Here is an 18,629-nt window from a genome sequence, read left to right as displayed (position 1 = left end):
GGTGCCAGCCACACTATGTTGATGCCTAGTTTTCATCACAGTAGAAGAAAGGTTACCCAACAGCGATGCGGGGCGCGGCCAGTTAGTGAGACTTTTACGCAAGGTGCGGCCGTAAGGGGCAGCACCAGTACTGGGGGCTTTCTTTGTTGCTCGTTTTGCTAGCGCTTCTACGGATGCGCCTGGCACGGGTGCTTGATTTCGATGCATATATTACGTTCGCCTGCTTGAAACAACTCTTCTTTAGGGGCATCCCTTCATACGTCTGCCCACATTAGGGGCTGTTGTTCGACTTGAGGCTGAGTAATAACTGCTTAATAGATGATGCTAGCAGCTGCCTTCTCAGCACATAGTTGAATTCGATTGTAACTTTTAGGAGAAACACGGTTAATATAATGATTGAGAGCAGTCAAGTGAGCGCTGTTTCACGTGAATTCATAGGGGTGCTAGAGAACCAAAAAAAAGCCTGCACAGCAACATGTTCAAGCTTTGCACGCTTTGCTACAGCTGTCATGTGTCTGTATTTACGGCAGAAACTGAAGGATGTATTATTAAACTTCTGAATTGTACACGTGATGTAATAACCAGAGGAGACTTTGTAGTTGCTAGTTCTTAATTTTGTGTTGAGAAAAGTAGTGTCAAAGATTATGATAAGCAGGTCACTGATCTCGTTTAAGGAAGCCAGCATCCGTCTACTTGAATGCTTAAAACTAAACTAAAGCTAGAAGTGAAACACAACCAGCACCACGTTTCCTTTCTTTGGCCGAAATATACTGTGGCAATGCTTGGGCCTCATCAGTTATCAGTGAGCACACGCCCTCAGTGCCCTTCGTTTCCTTAAAGCTGCTCCGCAGCTGTTCAGTTTCGCTTTACTGTGGGCTGCTGGAAGTTTGAAGCCTCGTAGAAACCGCAGGAGATGGGCTCTCATGTGATGATTCGAAGGTAGGCTGTCTTAACCAAGATCGTCTTTCACATTTGGCGCCTTGATCAGCTGCCAGCTTCGCGAGTTTTCTCAAATTATGCGACTTGCTGCTGGCAGATCTTTTTTGTTTGCTGAGTTGTTGGATCCTCATTGAAACGTACCAGTTTGGAAGATGCATTGTTAAATCTACTTTGCGCTCAGTGCATGGAATGCGAACAATAACATTTCATCGATGGTGAGATTGAATTTTTCAGGCTGTGCTGCATACGCTTTCGAAAAACTGCTTCAGCTGACGTAACCACTGTCGAAATGTCGTTGGTACAGAGAAGGGGCTTTCATCACGCTTCCAGATGAGTTCTGTCTTTGGAAGCACTGAAGGGTAATACCTGCTCCTTGTAGGTCGTGCAGCCGCTATTGCCGCTAGGCACAACGAACTTCTCGCCCCATATTAAGACGTAATTTATGCATTTCTTGCTGCAGCCAAATACAAAAAAAAAATTGAAGACTGCAGTCGCAGTCGAAGGGAATGCATGAGACTATCCTGCACATCGTCGTATACCTGTACATTGAGATGCCGGTAACTCGGTGAGGGATTGCTATCGGCGGCACTAATGTCATGAAAGGGCTGTTGAATTCGATCACGGTATGTGCCTCCAGTGACCACTTCGAGGCTCTGAAGAGGCGAGCGCCGCACATCATCTGCTCAAGCTGGTGACGTTTTTCTCGGGTCAGAAATCGAAGCATTTGAAGAGTAAGCAGTGTGAAAGCTTCTAGCTGCTCAGAATTAGGTGGTTAAATAAAAACAGGCATATATAAAGTTAGGGGTGTTCGAACGCTGAATGAGGTCGCAAATGTTGTGTGTGTGCCACTGCTCCATAGGAAAGCACGCAGAATTGGCGGAGACAATAGTCTCCTCACCAAATGCTGCCCCTCATTTCCAGCCACAATAAGTTGCAGCTCTCCAGTCTCAGCACGGCCACGCCGTCGGAGCACCTTTCTTCCGCAGTGGTTTTCGTGCTCTTACCTTGTGGTACTAAATGCCACAGCCAATGGTTTTTTTTTTCCTGAAAATAACATTTCCAGATTTCTGAATTAGGTGCTTCCTCAGATTTGAACTGCTTTTTTTGCTGTCCACTGCGTGCATTCATGACGATGGCATACACTTGAATAGCCTGGCTTGGTAGTAGTGGCAATAGTAGTGGTTTAATTAAATATAATAAAAACAGGGAAGGCAAATACTTTACCGGCCATGGCAGTTCCCCTACCTTATGTACCCGAGCTGTGGAAGAAGACAGTGCTGCTGTTGTCTTGGTCATCCATCTTTTTTTTTGTTTACTAGGCGCTATGGCCTATTCCTTTTTTTTTTTAAATTTCTTGTATCTACTGCAGTTCATTTATTGTAGTGTGTAGTTTGGTTGCTTTTGTTTGAACTGAATTAAAGCAATTTTAGGAAGAAGGTTTTCATAGGACATAGTAGTTACTTTTAAGTGGGTGATAACTGGAGCTGCTGTTCCATGCAGTGGTTGAGGGTGATAACAGTAGTAACATTGATGTAAAAGTGGCCCTGAATTTATTTTAGGAATGCTTTGCAGGGGTGGGCTTCTGCAGGAAGTGAATTCAAATGTAGTTACATTCACAGCACATCCAAGTTGTGTTACTGTTTTGACAAGCATGCTGTATTTCCAGGACTTCGAGAAGAAGCATCTGCAAAGTCCGCCATGGCAGCACCACAGCATCTCTAAAGGGCCCTGTTGGTGTTGAAGACACTTTCACAGTGCTATAGTACCACCCTGGGAGCTTTGGTTTACTGTGGGGAAGACAAATGGGAGTGTCTTGTTGACAACTGTATGGATGCTGCAACCCCACTGTCTAGCCACTTTTGCTTGGCTGACCTGTCACGCTATTCGGGGAACAGCAGTTAGTCATTCTGCTGAGAGACACAATCTTTTCCCTTTTGTGGCAGCAAACCATTCAAGTCATTATAGAAAAAGTGGGTCTGGGAGTTGTAGAGGTTTTGCAGCAAAGAAAAAATAAAAAGAAAATAATGTGCATTTTTTAAGAGAGGTGGCCGTCATTGCTGTGAACTTTTCTCCCTTACACACAATGCATGTCCTTTCTCCGATGGGATTTGTCGCCCAAATTATTTTAGTACATTCACTTAGGAATATTAATGAATAATGCAAGGCGGTTTGCAGCCTTTCAAGGATATGTTTGGTTATTTACTGTGTACAGGCACCCCCAGAAGTTTTCGGAACACCGAAATCACGAAAAAAACTGAATTTCTTTGCTGCGTAGAGGCACGGCCAGGCACTCAGTGCATTGTGCAGGCCATGCCTGTCGAGCGACTAAGCTTTGTTGCAATTTTCGTGTTCCGAAAGCTTTTCTGGGCATCTGTACAGGGGTGTTTCAAGTGAGGTATCCCCAATTCAGATCATTTTCTTTTGCACTGCACTGCACAATGTTTCATTGTCACTTTGGATCACTGCAAGCTTGTGTGAGAGGAGGCAAGATCAGTTTACAGGATACACAGAATGGAGGGATTCTTGCACCAATGATGACTTTTTTTTGAAGTTGAATTGCTAGAATGTACATTGTTCCCCACTTTCCAATTGGTTTGGTACAACTGCATTACCATAGTCAGATACAACTCAAGAACAAAGCAGCAGATGCCTCATCATGCCACTTCATTCTTGAGTTGTGTATGACTGTAGAGCAGCACTAGCTTACTATTCCATAGACCAAGTGCTGCAAGCAAATTCACTTTCGTAGCTGGCAGTCGCTATGTATGAATTCAGTGACTGTTTGCAGTGCTGTGGATTATAGCTTGTAGGTTGCGGCTTTGCGTGATTTTTGTACATGCAAGTTTTGTCCTGCATTGCCCAATAGTGTACTAGGAATAGAATGCTTGGTATGTAAGAAGGGAAGCCTCAAAATGCATAAGAAATGAGTCAGTTAAAAGCAAAATTTTTGTAATATAGTATATTTATTAAAACAATGCAAAAATAGTTAAATATGAACATTGCATTCATGATGTAGCAAATTTGTGTACTGCATAAGTACAGCAGGGCCAGCAATCATGGACATCCACCAAGCTTAGCAATGCAAGAAGAAAGGCATAATGCAAAGCAGAAGAGCTCTACATGTAAAAAAAAAAAAGTAATGGCAGTCACTGCAGTTCCCAACAACGGGCAGTTCTGTTGCAAAGTAGAATTTTTTTGCTTCATTTTTCACAATATATTCGAGTTTTATATAACGTAGGTGGTAAAGGCGTGCACTGCAGTCCAGTCACCTTTCTCCATGTCATTGTTACATGCTGCTTCTACTGCTTAATAACACTGAATGATTCTGATGCGTGGATGGAAATAAATGCTTTCAAACATGAGCTGCTCTATATTATGCTTGTTTCTCTTGGGTTTGTTGCTTTTATTTCAAGTCCACAATTCTCTAATCACACTACAACAGTCATATGAGTAAGCGCTGCATTCTGCTGAGGGAAGGAAAAGCTCTTATGCACGAGGTCATTTAAGGACCTGCACTGTCACAGATGACAAAAGCCATACATGCATAATGAAGCCGCAGTAAAACTTTACACCATCACTTTTCCCAACTTGCACTAGCACCAGTATGACATTTAAATGCCCTTCCAGTAGCACCACTGCACAAGTAACGCTGCTTCACACTTCTGGGACCCTGTAAATGCATTGCATGCTACAATGATTCTCTACAGTATCAAAATACTAGTAAAGAATACGTTTCAAAGACATAAGTGCACTCGTGAGCCTTTTCTTCAAGCAGTAGCATTCACTTCTGCAGTCACTTGGGACACACAGCAAACTACAGCAGTATCCCAACATCTTCAGCCCCCACAGGTTGAAACATCAAAAGTACATCTTTCTAAACAATATCACATTGTTGCACATAGTGTTCACACAGAGCTTACATATATATTATATTCTCATGCACAAGAAATCGGACATAAGCTGCACCGTTCATAGCCTGGCCCAAGCCATCCCACATTTCCATTTTTTTGTGCTTTCATTCACCACCAAAAAAGGGCGCATGAAAGAATAAGCCATGTAGGTAGGGTGAGGAAAGAAATGGATAAATCTGGTTTGCTTCTTGAATGAGCAAGAGAGCTTAATATCATGGTTGGGCACTGGTTAAACACTACCATTGTACATACTAAAATAACAATGCAGAGCAGTAGTACATGCTTGTGTATACATATACCATGCTTTCCGTGTGTTGCAACAATTATCACTACCAGCATATTTCTCTCAGTGGAAATGTATATGCCACGTTTGTATATATAATATATATGTGTATATATGTATAAAGCACAAGAGGCAATTCCCACTAGGCAATGAGACTAAATAACAGACACCATGGCACTTTGATTAGACTCCACAGCACTATATCAGTGTTCAGCAGAACAAAGAGGCTACACAGAACAAGCAAACGGGGAACAAAATAACAGGCCTCTGCATAAGTATGGCATATTAATGCTGAACAAGTTATAAATGGTCTTATCATTGGACAGTTCCTGCAACACTAATCAGATCATAGGCTCCTTGAGCTATGGTACATGGGTTAGTCCGCAGCTACCTCATGTGATTATGTACAAGGCTATGAAGATGGCGCATGATATGCGAACAACTAAAACAATAAAAGGCTCGAGCAAAGCAAAAAAGGGGGGGGGGGGGGGGGGCAGTATTAACTAGGCAGCAGTGTTTGCTGGTAAAAGTCTGGATCGTCTTCTTCGTCAGACTGGAGGTTCACATCTTCACCATCCAACTGCAGAAAAATTGTGAAGGATGCATTATTTGCAAGTGGTTCGTGCATAGAGTTGTAGCTGAATCGGAGATTTCTTTTAGTCACAACTTTTCAGCGCATATACATGGCCTACAGATGTACAACGTCAATGAAGAGATTTTATTTTGACTCCCTCCCTCCATCTCAAAAAGCAAGGGCAGCTACAGCTGTACTACAATTATTTGCCATTAGGTGTATACTTTAGAGAACTACAGTCATAACAGTGGATGTAACGTTTTTAAAAAAAGGTTCAGGAACTAAGGTGCTCACTGCTTAACCAGGCAGAAAAAAAAAATAGGTTTTTGTATAGTCAATGTACAGTCGAACTATGATATAACGAACTCAAAGGGGATCGCAAATTAGTTATATATCAATAATTCAATGTATCCAAAATGGCAGTAGATAAGCTTGCCAGTAACCTATACGCAATACATTGCACCCAAGCTATTTACGCGCTTTTTGCAGTGATACGCTGTCCGCCTGTGTGCCGGCAACGCACAGCTTACTAGGTGTTGCTAGGACTAACCTGCTTTGCATTGGAGCCGCAGTGGATGGCTCCTTGGAACTAGCCACTGCCTATAATAAGAGGGCTAATCCTGTTACTAGCACACTATAAATGGAATAATCACTCATTCAAATTAAGGTAGAGTTGGTTTCCACAACTAATTCGGCAGCAAAGAACGTCGAGCAAGGGCCGCCGTTTAGTTGCCAATGCAACTAAGTATTGGCTTTACCGCATGACAGCAATGTGGGGCGGAAAATTAGTATAAGATACCGAAGGCCAACCTCAATCACACCCCACGTTCACCTCATCACACGGTTTTATAATGACAGCGCTGCCAGCAGGTGCCCAACGCCGCGCAGCTGATCCACCTCTTCGCGCGAAGTTACGGAAGAGCATCGTTGGGAGAAGTGCCATTTGCAGAGGCACGGCACACCATTCGATATGCTGAACGACTAGTGATATTGAAGTTCGATATACTGCGCAACCTTCCTATACTTTTACACGGGGTTTTCAAAGGGGTAATCTGTGTGTTCGATGTAGGCAAAAATTCAAAATAACCGGGTTCGATATATCCGAGCTTGACTGTACGCTTTGGCTATGAGAGATGCCGTAGAACAATATGACCACCTAGGGTTCTCTGCATCAAAGTATCAGCTGAACGCATTTTTGCATTTCACCTCCAACAAGTGCAGTCGCTACGGTCAAATATAACATCACGTTGACCTTGTTCTCAGCAGCAGAATGTCGCAGATGTCTGCTAGCATAGTAGCTGGCAGCAAAACTAAAAGGATGATGTAGGAATCTTTTTCTTGGTCCCAATGGTGACTATACAAGCAGCAGCTATCTCAGCATTAAAGTGCCATTGAGATAACATTTTGTGGCACCTTGATTCTGTGACAAAGGATGAACTATATTAATGGTGGGCCTCAACGATTTCAGCGTGCAACTTCACCCACTTCTTCAGGTAAATGATGCAAGAACTTGGTGCAAATTTTGAAGTACAGTTCTTTCATGAAACAACATGAAACGCCTTGTAAGGTATGGAAACTATTATAGAATTAATTTTGAACATGTAAAAAGAAAAAAAATTCTATCGTGATCTGAGTTACTGGAGCACAAGGAAGGCATACAGCTGCACTGCACTACAATGCCACACGGCACCGTGGTTTCTGGCAAGGCCAATTATGTACAATCATGCATGACCGCTTGGCTCCTGCTGCCAACGCCTAAATTGGCGACTATGCTTTGTGTGGTTGACAAATACACCGGTCGGGCAGCAGCCCGTGCATTCTGTGAAGAATGCACGGCTGCTGCCATGAGCGTGTGCAACACTACAAACTCCATGAGCGTGTGCAACAGTACAAGTACACTAAAGAATGCTTATGTTCTAGTTTTGCTAATGCTTTCTGTTGTGCTTCTAGATAACTTTACATAGCAAGGTATTGGCACCTATGACAACAGTGGATAAATTATAGAACAAAGAAAGGACAAGAGATGGCAACAAATGTGTCCACTTACACACTGCAGCTCCTTCTCTGTGAAGATGTACTTCAGCTGAAGCCGAAGGGGGATCATAAGCAGCAGCACAAAAGGGAAAGCCAAGGCCAGTGAAGATGACTTCACTGCCCAGAGCACAATGAGGCAGACTATTTGCAGCAGTGTGTAAAGGTGCATCTTGGTAGCCTTCACCTGATTTAGAAAAAAAAAAGGAAACGTAAACACGAGCACTTCTTCACACCCTAGTGAGCAGAGGGCAATGCTATACCTTTTGTGCATAAGGCACACTTGGGAAGTGCTTAGTTGGCTTGAAGAAAAGAATTATTCGCTCGAACAGCTGGATCCCAATCATGGAGGTGATCCCCATGTAGAGGAACACTCCAAATAGCACCGCTACAGGTACTTCTCGCAACAGAGGGCTCATGAAGACGGACAGTCCTTGAAGAGAAAAGAAAAAGAAAGCTAAATCTTATGGTAGCCACACAATGGTTCATAGCAATAAGCTTGTGGGCAACAGAACTGCACTGCAAGGAGTGATGACAGCACAACAGTACTCTCAAACTTGAAAACTAGGCTTCACACATTTAGGCCACTGGAATAACATTGAAGGCAGTATTCTGATTTGTTGCAGCATTGCATCGCATCATTTTCGGTGTGCAGCAAGTGGCTCCAGCTCTGGTGGCAGACAGGATGTAAGAAGTCATTGTCGCGCACAAGCACTGTTCATGTAAATTTGACGCTGTGCAGCCACTGAGTACTTTGATAACAGTTTAGGAACGAGACCACTACTGGTGAAATTGCTATGCATTTGAGAGCCATGAAATCATAAATCATTTATGCTGTCCATGCCAAAACGCAGACTACAGACATTACACTCATCTGCCACACTAACAGATGTGGTACACCGCCTCTTCTGAGGCTAAAATCAATATGTGAAACATTCACTTGGACTCACCTCGCATCACGCATTCGGCAGAGAATAAAGAAAAAGTGACAACAGCATGTCCTTGTTACTGATGCAAAGTAGTATCACACTGGACACCATGGACACCACAGACATTGGTATTCAACTGACAGTGATAACCTCAAAATGTGGTTCTGGAAAAAGCAGTTACTACGTTTTGATGGCACAGCCGCCACTTGCAATTAATGCAGAAGTAAGCATAGCACCATGAAGGCTCAAATCTATGTCAAGGCCTACATTTTGTCAACTGAGCTTCAATTTTCTAATATTGACGTGATTAACTTTTGCTGATGTTCCACCTTAATGATGTGAGTGCTCTGAAAGTAATGCCTGTTTATTTCCTTGGAAACTATAACAGGTAGATACAGAGCAACAACACTTCTCCATAATGTACTGCCAAGCCAGAATCAAATGCAAACATCACTTATGACCCGGACATAATATTGCTCCTTTTTAGTTTTAACTGTAGCAAGCAAAAATAAGTAAAACGTTCTGTGAATTGTATGTTCTTCAACAGGTGGCACATCGCTGTCACACTCCACAGTTGAGAGATAAAGTGCAGCAGTGTTTACATCTGAATTCAATTGAATTCGGTCCAGTAGTACGGCAATACTTACAATGCCCATTTTTAGACTTGGCCCTCATTAGTGGCTGTGCATTTCCACCACTGAGAGACTAGAACCTCCCATGCTGCACCACTAAAAGTGTGCACTAACAGAGGTCGCAGTGCACGCAATGATTGCTGCTAGCCTTTCCAGGCTCCAAGAAACCCCAAAGGGAGGTACTACTTTCACACTCCAAAAGACCGTACACATTGCTTTAACCACAGAGGGCTACATCTTTCTGTGATAGCATATTCACAGGTAGCCGCTGGCCAGGCCTACCTTTTTACTTGGGCTTGTGGAGACAATAGTTAAACCTCATTTTAGCGAACAGGTAAAAAATCGTAAAATAGCTCGATACAGCTGAAATTCGTAATATAAAGTCTCACCAGAAACTCAAGCAGGAGATACTAAATTTAGTCTGTGAAAGGACAGCAAATGGGAGAGACCTCTTATGAGTTTCAGCGCCGTTTCGAAGCCGCTCGTGAAGATTGCGGAGGCCGCAAAAAAAACGAGCGCCAAACGCCAGTTAGGCTGGCTTCCCCATGCTACAGTGGTGTTGTGTGAGAATAGGATACCAGAACGAAACCTATCGCCATTTTCGCTACATCCGTGACAGCTGATGTGAGCACAGGATGCACGGCTACTAGGAGGCTACAACCGACCATGCTGCTGGTTCCGGAGCACTTTTGAGGGGCGCGAGAGGCTTTACCAGGTGCCGACCGCATGCCTACTAACTGTGCACGCTGGCTAAGTCTTGAGTGGTGCTGTTGGCAAGTGGGAGATAAAGCATGAGCCAAAAAACAAACATTTGCCGCATCATCACCAGTCACTCGTGTAGTGAGGCAAAGCCTGCTGCCTGTAATTCCAATGTGCACAGCTTGGCGCTCGACAGTTTGATATATCTTTTATGGCAGACTGCGTTTGATATATAAAGTAAGAATTGCACGTGTTTAAGAATAATTAAGAACAGTTTGATACAGCCAGCAATTCGTAATATCCGTGTTTATTATATAGAGGTTTGACTGTGTCTCGTTGCTGGTGATAATGCTGTCCAGGAAGCAGTCACCCTTAGCTTAAAATTTTTTCAGTATGTCCTGGCAAGCTCGCACATGGTGCTCTTCTTGCTCCTGTGCGAGCGTTTGGGGGACCTATCTGGTGCAGAATGTTGCTAGCATTGCTTCAGACATGCTGCACCTATATCTAGCCTCTGTGCAAAGGATCTTGCAGTTTAATCTGCCAATTCGTGTAAATGAGCTAGTTGGAATGGCTTTGCCTTTGCGAAGAGACAGCTGCATATGGCTGTCATGGCGACTTGTGGCTCGGTGACCATGTCAACTCATGTCGCTGTTGCTGCTCATAACTACCGCCTACTGCTTACCTACACTCGCGTCCACTATAAGATCTCCGTAAATATGCTGCAAGCATTAGTGAACATTAAGGACAGTAATATTTTCTCCATGTAGGAATGACACCCCTTTGTTTCATTCAATATCAGATATACCACTTCTTTAGACCATAGTTGCATTGTTGCTACTGTCACATGGCAGCAAAATTTACTGAATTATTAGTGTAAAGGTTCTGTCTCTGCTGCCACAATACCTACAACTGGATGTGACATCTAGGGCCAACAAAATAAATAATGAGGTTCACATTCAAGAATAAAATAACTGAGAAAAAAAAAACGCAGTGAGGGAACACCCACCCACAAGTAGTGCCACAAGAAGGTTGGTGACGCGCTGCTCCTTGACACCGATGATGTGGGGCGACTCGCCGGGTGCATGGGTGCGGCTCATGACTGTGAGTGAGGCAAGGTGAGAGACTGAGCGCACAGTGGCTGCACACATCCAGGGCGCCCCCAAAAAGGCACAGCCCAGCTCCATGTAGCAAATGAGCAGCAGGTCAAGGTGAAAGCCAGAGCCCTTCTGCAGCTTGCGCTCCTTCTTGCTCAGGATCAGCCTGCAAGGAGAACCATTTATTTGGGACTTGAAAAGGCCCTGCTGCTTTGGAGCTTCACCACCACGGACGGCAGTCACTAGAGGTCCCAGCACTGGAACTGCACATGTGCATAACCATGGAGTTGAAGTAAGACAACAAAGCTGCTGCCCTGTCTGTGTTGCGGTTGATCTCACAGCCATGTGGTTTGAACAGCTAGCCATTCGCCCATCATGGACAGTGCTGCCAATCTACCAGACATTCTTTATGTTCATATTGCATTTGTCCCACAGAGTGGTAGCAGCCACAAACGGTTCTCAGCACAGGTGATGCAGCTGTGCATTTGCTGTCATGCACATGTTTTGCACCTTGTGGTGGAATGGTCATAGGTTATAGCTCTGCAAGAGCTTGCGGGAGAGAAAATCACTCGCCCTCGTTCTCGATGTGAAACTATGCACTGTTCATCACTAACATTTAAAGACCATCCATCGACACTTGACATGAAATGTGCTATAAAACTGAATGCTATGAGTTTCCCAATCTAAAGAACAAATTTTGATCCTCGGACAATCACTGGGTTTAGTGCCCTTGAGGATGTGCACTGAAGGAGTAAAATTGATTACGGAGCCCAATTTAACAAAGCACTTCCAAAAAAGGACAGTGAAAAAGAAGAAGAAACCATACATAAGTACAGTGGAACACACAAAGAACCAAAACACTGAGTTATTGCTCGTGTTGAAGATAATCCATCATTGTCGGGAAAGTAGTCCGTGTAAAACACATTGCCTACAACTGCACACTGTGTATATCAATCTTCCACCTTCCAGACATGACTGTTTTTGTTCGTTCCATTGTCTAATGCCTTCACAATTCATATCTAGTGATCTAGTGAAAGAGCAGAGTTTACAATGTCTACAATTGCTTCAGGAAGAAAAAAACCTTTCTTGGTATTGACTGCTATCTTAAATATTGTAACAGGTGTCAGTCTTTTTTCGAGCTGAAATTACATTATTTCAACTTGAAAGGATGACAGTGCATTTGTGCAAAAAATTAATAAATTGCTAACCACACAGAAAAATGTCAAACCCTCATCGCTATTAGCCAAAAAAAGCAATGTGCATTTAAAAGCATGCAATGAAATTGCTTGAGTGCCACGTAGCTCCCAATAAATGCACGTTCCAAGCTGTAAGCAAGGCTCTGTTTTGGTTTGGTTTCGTTCTTTGATGAACCAATCTATAATGGACTGTTATTGAAATGTGTTTACATAGTCTTCAACACGTAAAGAGCAAAGTGTATGCATGCCAGTGCAGAAATGATAAGAACTAGCAACTTGACCAAGTTAATTTTCTCAATGGACTCAGTTGAATTTCAGCAAATGTTAAGCGAGGTATCACCAGCAGTAAAAAGGGTATGCTTCCTGTTTTTGGAAACTGTTTTACCGCATGGACAATTTCCTGCCAAGTGTTAACTTTGCCCAGTATGCAAATCTAGATGCCGATGCCAATGGGGCAAAAATTTGCATGATGAAGACGATGTGAAGCTCATGTAGCCATGTATATGACATCCTGCAAACATTTATTTCACGTTCTTTCTTACTGTTTCTGTGCACTCCTACCTTCCTGCCATATTTCACGCCTGAGCCATTTGCTACAGGACATGAAAGACAGCAGCCGGACTACTTCAAGCCGTGTGATCTGAAAATGACAATTAAACTGATATGATAACTTAAACAATGATTTAAGACTTTTAGCTACATCTGTTACATTTTCTAAGAACATTTTTTCAGTGTAGCCATGTAAACATCACCACAGTTTTAGAATACAGAACCGAAATGCTTTGGTGACTGACCCGATTGTAGGAAATGAATGGTGCTGGGGAATTTTGTTTTGCCTCATCTGTGCTGAAAAGCTGGAGCCATTAAATGTGACACAGATTGCATCTTAAAATCTCTTAGCATTTGGCAAGTCTAACAACAATGTTCAGTTAGGTCACTGCGGAGATACATTATGAAGAGCATGCCATTCAAATGGGCAAATCTTTGTTCAAGAGAGTAGCAATTAAATCGCTGTAACAAGTTTCCAGCTGTTATTCAGCAATTTCTTTGCTCTTGTGATACAACAAAGCTACAAAACCTGTTAGCTTTATAACTAAAAGCAACTAAAGGTATCAGCACAATGCTGCAAGAAATGAAGGCAATCTGAACTAAATTCAAATGCAGACAACCTCTCTTTGAAACTACTATCATTCTAACTTACTGCAAGGTCACCATACCCAATGTTGACAAGGGCCCAAACCCTCCTTACCTTAAGCCCTTCCCAAGAAACTGGACTTGTGTAGATGGGCCTCAAGGTAACTGCTCAGCTATGAAAAGGTGAAACGTAGCCCTTTGGTGTTTTTAAAATATTCCGGTGAAGCAAAGGCTTTGCCACAGCAGTTGACGATGCATAAGCCCTCCTTTTCTCTTTTCAGGTACAAATTCTAGTTATTTACTATTGGCACCGGTCAAAAAAAAGCTAAAAGGAAAGGCACATTCAGAGCAAATGGTAGATGACTCACTCGCAGATTTCAATTTCGAGGAACAGGAGTATGAAGACCAGCAGAGCGCCAAGTGCAGCCACAAAAATATGCCACCAAATGAATGGCCGTGTTGAGCTGATGGGGGCAATTAACCAACCGCGACCTTCGATGCTGGTGCTTAAACCATTGGGAACCTTCAGCTTCTGCAAAATTGAAAAGGAAAAAGGCAGTAAATTTTAAATCCCTCAAAGCAGCGCAGTGCACAAAGCTACTCTAAAAAGCATACTTTTGCTGTCACTCGAGGAGATTCGTCAGCTGCTCTTTATACAGCAACTTAATATAGTATTGAAGACTTAAAATATAAAGCATTTCAACAAAGCTTGGCAAAAAGCAGTTCTTAAAACAGTCAAATAATAGTGGGAAACTGAGTGAAGGCAATAGGATGCGCTGTATTGTGTTTGGTTTTATGGCACATAGGCAACTAAGGCCATCATGTGTCAAACGCAAGGTTGAATATGACTGCCCAGTGGAAGGGAGTTAAAAAGATTTTTTAAACACTATAACTGGCTCAGGAGTTTTGCTTCTTTCAGAACCAAATGACTCAGAAAATTTCAAAAAGTGAACTTTGTCCTAACTAAGTTGAGGTGGAATGAGATCTATTTGCTGTAAAGCTGAAAAATATTTTTTCCTTCCCTTCTCGAGTTTTGTACATGAAAGCAAGATGTGGTTTATTTATCTTAAAAGAACGTCTTGCTGGACAAGTTGGCAACTGTACATCTTTGGCTACAGGCACGAAAAACAGACAACACAAGGCAGAAAGCCGGGACGGCGCTCTGTCCCGTCTTTCTGCCTTGTGTTGTGTCTGTTTTTCACGCCTGTAACCAAAGATGTGGTTTATTGTGAGCTCATCGCCACATCTTTCATACTTCGGCTTATCTTGCTTCATAAGAATGAAGTTGTGCATCAGGTGTGCATGTCCGATACGAACAAGACATAGAATTACTGCAATGAAGCGTTTTTGATGACTACATATCTTCCGCTCTGTGATGATCGGTTTAACCAGGTGCAATCTGTTGTTCAATTTGTTGTCCCATGAAGCCTGCCATTCTGCTCTCAGGTTAACTCTGTATAAACTTCACACAATGTTTATGCGGTATACCATACTCCCGTAATGAACCCACTTTTCCAGAAAAGCTGACATCAGTTTGGGGGGAGGGTTCATTACGCGGGGAAAAAAGTTTAAACAGATTTTTTTGGAAGGGTCCAGGTTTCATATCATCCTTCCGTCATCAACAAATGCACGCAGTCAGGTGCGTTTGTGCCACTGGTGTTTAGCATCGTTCACTTTGAGGCAATCCGGCAATTTTGTGGTAGCCGGCGGCGCTGGCCAATCGCGGCGAGATAACGCGAACATGCTGAACACCGGCCCTGAAGGTAAGGCACGTTTTTTAAAAGAGCTTAAAAAAAAACACACACACACAGGATGGTGATGAGTGTGCAATGCGAATGTTTAAGCGTTAGCTTACACCACACGGTGTCTTGGCGCTCTGCAAGTTCTCCAAGCAGGACTTAATTATCTGTATCTGCCCTTGTGTTTCAACTATTATTACAATATGTAAATGTATCCTATTAAGGATTACACTGCATTTCTGGAGAAGTGCTATAATTACACTCGGGAGTCAATGTAGATTGTTGTGTTCGATGTTTTCATCGTTTTTTCTACAGCTACAGCAATGGCATAAAAATCTGTAGTAAAAACTGACACATTGAGGCAGCCTTTTTTTTTTTTTCCATTTTCCTTGTATTACCACACTGCCAATGTAAAGTGCTGTTTTAGAACCATCTGCATAAAAAACTGCAATTCTCATTTTTCATTTAGTGCAAAAAACACTTTCAGAATATCATGTCCTGTAGGGTTTGCCTCTTGTGCAGTCTTACTCTAGCTTTGTTATAGTGCAGCAGAAATGGGATGCTGCGACCCCAGAAAAAAAATCTGGAGCAAGACAGCACTGGCCCCTACTACCATGCTAAAACAAACTAGAGCCATTTACCCCTTATATATGGCAGTGTCTAAACTGACCACTGAGAACAAGAGGAAAATTTATGGGAGGATTTTGCTTTATCTTCCTGGCATCGGTCTGAACACAGTAGCAACCAACAACTATAGCTCAACTTTCATGCAGTACTCTTACCTGAGAATAAGTGTTTGGAACAAAGAAGTCCAAAGTAACAATGGCAATAATTGCAATCGGAATACCAAAGTCTCCGAGAGCTCTCCTTGCCTAAAAAAAAGGAAAGGAAGGAAATTGAAAACCTGAGCTTGCAAACACAACTTATTTTCTAAAATTAGTGAAAGTACCTACATTTCTCCCAAGAAAGCTGCTGTTCCGAAACTTTCTTAGGAAATCCGCCAAGAAGAATGTTGAGAACATCAAGATCATTGACAGCAGTGCAGTGTTCGGTTGACGCGTTCGTTCTATGATTTCAAATACTGGATTCAGCTCTCCACTCCAGTTTGCAGTAGAAGCGTTAGTCCAGTTTGTAGCTGAAATGTTGCTTGGAAGGTAGGCCTCCGTGGCATTATCATTATCACAGTAGTCATTTGCTCTAAGCAGTGGGTGAGTAACAAATATCTGAAAAGAAATATTAATATGCTGTCTTCACAAATGACAATCAAAACAACTCTGGTCACAATGTTGCTCGGCAAAAGGCTTGTTTGTTCATTAGTCAGTTTTGGCTTCACGTACATAGAGCTCTTATGGGTGACCAGTGCGCATGCCCAGAACAGAGGGTCTGTGCGAGTCTCACAGACGTACGCGAGATTCAGATTATTATGTCACGGTCTTTTTGTTGCTTGCGTACACAGCGTTGACAACAAGGCAGTGCCCTACCACCCGCTTCACAGCGATAACAGCTTCATCGCTAATCCCTCGACGCGATATCGTGTTCTAAACTGTTGTATTCGCCTCCATTTGCCCATTCTTACCCTCGCATAAAGTTTCAAGTGACAAATAGGTTTTGTTTTACAGACAGAGGGGCAATATTTTAGCTCTTAAGCCTGACGAAGTAGAGTTTGTCGTCATAGCAATGCCACGATGCAGTTAGACTGGCTTGATTTTGACTCGTCTTGTATTAGAGTGGCTACAGCAGTGTCTGTATCTGTTAGTAAATGGTGCCAGGATTGCGCGGCGTGTGTCACTTACGTGCAACTATAACGGTTTCAAACGACATGCATGCAGGCTATGTAGACTTCTCACATTTACATACGTGAACTCTGCACATACGTGAAACTAAAACTGCCTACTGTCTGCAAAGACAGTATGACGTCAGGGCAATGCATTTCTGCAACATGCTATCAAATTCTTTGCAGAAATTTCTGAAAAGGAGGTTCATAGTAACGCTTACAGGTATTAATAATCTTCACTAGTGGCTCTAGTATATTTAATAGATCAGTTTATTAAAAATTGCAAACTGGTTAAAAAAGCAAACAACCCCTTGGGAAATAAAAACAAGGGCCACAAAAACTGATGCATTTGGAAATTTTGTTAACCGCCAGACGCGTACGAACAGCTTCCGGTAACCTCCAGCACGCGCTGAAATCCGAAACTACAGAACCGTTCGCGGTTCGGTTTTCCGCTAGTCAGCCAGGCCGCATGTGCGGGCGCCGTTTAATTGCCTTTTATCAACATTTGCCTCTAAATCCTGGCTTCACCGTATCGCTGCGCGTTTATCGCTTGAGCTGCGCACGCGCCGTCATGCCATTTCGTGAGGAACATAAAGTAGGGCGGGGCAGGAGGGGGTATGCGTTCTATATTCAGTCAATTTTTTTTTTTCCAGCGAGGGGTGCGAGTTGGGGGTGGGTTGACATATAGGCGGAAATTAGGGGTGTGCAATTATTCGAAGTTTCGAATACAAATTGAATATGTTTGATATTCGATTCGTATTCGAGAAATTGATAACCGAGCATTTCCGAATATTCGAAAATTCCCAAATACTCACCAGCGATCGTATACCGTGCCGACGTTCATAAATTCGACCGTGGCAAAGCCACAATATCTGAGCAAATTATACGACGATAGAGTTTAAAGTTCCGGAAAAAGAGTACAAATGTTCGGTTCCTTTTTTTCTTTGTCGTTTATCGCGTGGAGCGATCGCATTTCGATGCCGCTAGGCTTGACCTAGTGCGAAATTCTGCAAGTGGGCTTTCCCACATATCACATGCGCTGCGAACAAGATGGCCGACGACCCACTTCGAACAATCGCAGCGCGAAAGCGCGCTTTTTTTTACCCATCTGTAATACATACTACATGCTTCATGCCCACACCCATAGCATTCGTGCTGTCACCTTCATACCTCTCTGAGCGTGACCTCTGGCATCTTTTTTTGGTCTGCTACTATATGCGGGAAAGTCTACTTATGGAATTTCGTGTGAGGTTCCCAAAGCGGCAAGTCGAGGTGTTGCAACATGGCAAGCGACCCTGTAAAAACCTGGCCTATTGCATGGTGCATTGTAATCCGCATACCTCTTATTAAGCGGGCATAACGGCAGGCGTGACAACGTTCAGAGGGCCCCTGTCGCTAGGCTAAAAAACAGCTTGGCCGCGTAGTTTGTTTTAGAGCAGCCGAGCACCATGGAGCCGCCACGGCAGCATTCTGGGCAGTATGGCCAGCTGCAACATGTAATGCGCCCTCACTATGACCACCACTATCAAAAGCAGCAGGGTGCCACAAAAATTTCAATCCCATCAGCTTCCATAAAGTGAGCTCTAGTAGTTAACCTTCCATGGTTTTCTGAACGTGTTGCTATCACAACTGCACTGTGACTGAATCCAGGCTGCCAAGAGTGGTCATCGTTCATGGTAGGGGCAAATATGTGG

General features: G+C 43.1%; 2 protein-coding genes across 3 annotated transcripts in view; one reads left to right on the top strand and one right to left on the bottom strand.

The window, feature by feature from the left end:
• Grasp65 (Golgi reassembly-stacking protein 2) overlaps positions 1–4,301 on the top strand; it is a 30,696-nt gene extending 26,395 nt beyond the window's left edge. Inside the window, exon 10 of the mRNA XM_077645514.1 lies at positions 2,606–4,301. Within this exon, the coding sequence (XP_077501640.1) occupies positions 2,606–2,661 (56 nt within the window). The 3' untranslated portion in view covers positions 2,662–4,301. The remainder of the gene's footprint in view (positions 1–2,605) is intronic.
• Ae2 (anion exchange protein Ae2) overlaps positions 3,884–18,629 on the bottom strand; it is a 48,029-nt gene continuing 33,283 nt past the window's right edge. For both annotated transcript variants that reach the window (XM_077645512.1, XM_077645513.1), the window contains exons 18-24: positions 16,115–16,384; positions 15,944–16,033; positions 13,791–13,954; positions 11,005–11,258; positions 8,002–8,171; positions 7,755–7,925; positions 3,884–5,713 (exon numbers count right to left, since the gene is read on the bottom strand). In XM_077645512.1, coding sequence (XP_077501638.1) covers positions 5,633–5,713; positions 7,755–7,925; positions 8,002–8,171; positions 11,005–11,258; positions 13,791–13,954; positions 15,944–16,033; positions 16,115–16,384 — 1,200 coding nt within the window. In that variant the 3' untranslated portion in view covers positions 3,884–5,632. The remainder of the gene's footprint in view (positions 5,714–7,754; positions 7,926–8,001; positions 8,172–11,004; positions 11,259–13,790; positions 13,955–15,943; positions 16,034–16,114; positions 16,385–18,629) is intronic.

The sequence above is a fragment of the Amblyomma americanum genome, chromosome 1 (genome assembly GCF_052857255.1).
Source record: "Amblyomma americanum isolate KBUSLIRL-KWMA chromosome 1, ASM5285725v1, whole genome shotgun sequence".
NCBI classification, from domain to species: Eukaryota; Metazoa; Arthropoda; class Arachnida; order Ixodida; family Ixodidae; genus Amblyomma; species Amblyomma americanum.
The sequence above is the reverse complement of the archived record's forward strand: the minus strand, read 5'-3'. Positions and strand labels throughout refer to the sequence as shown.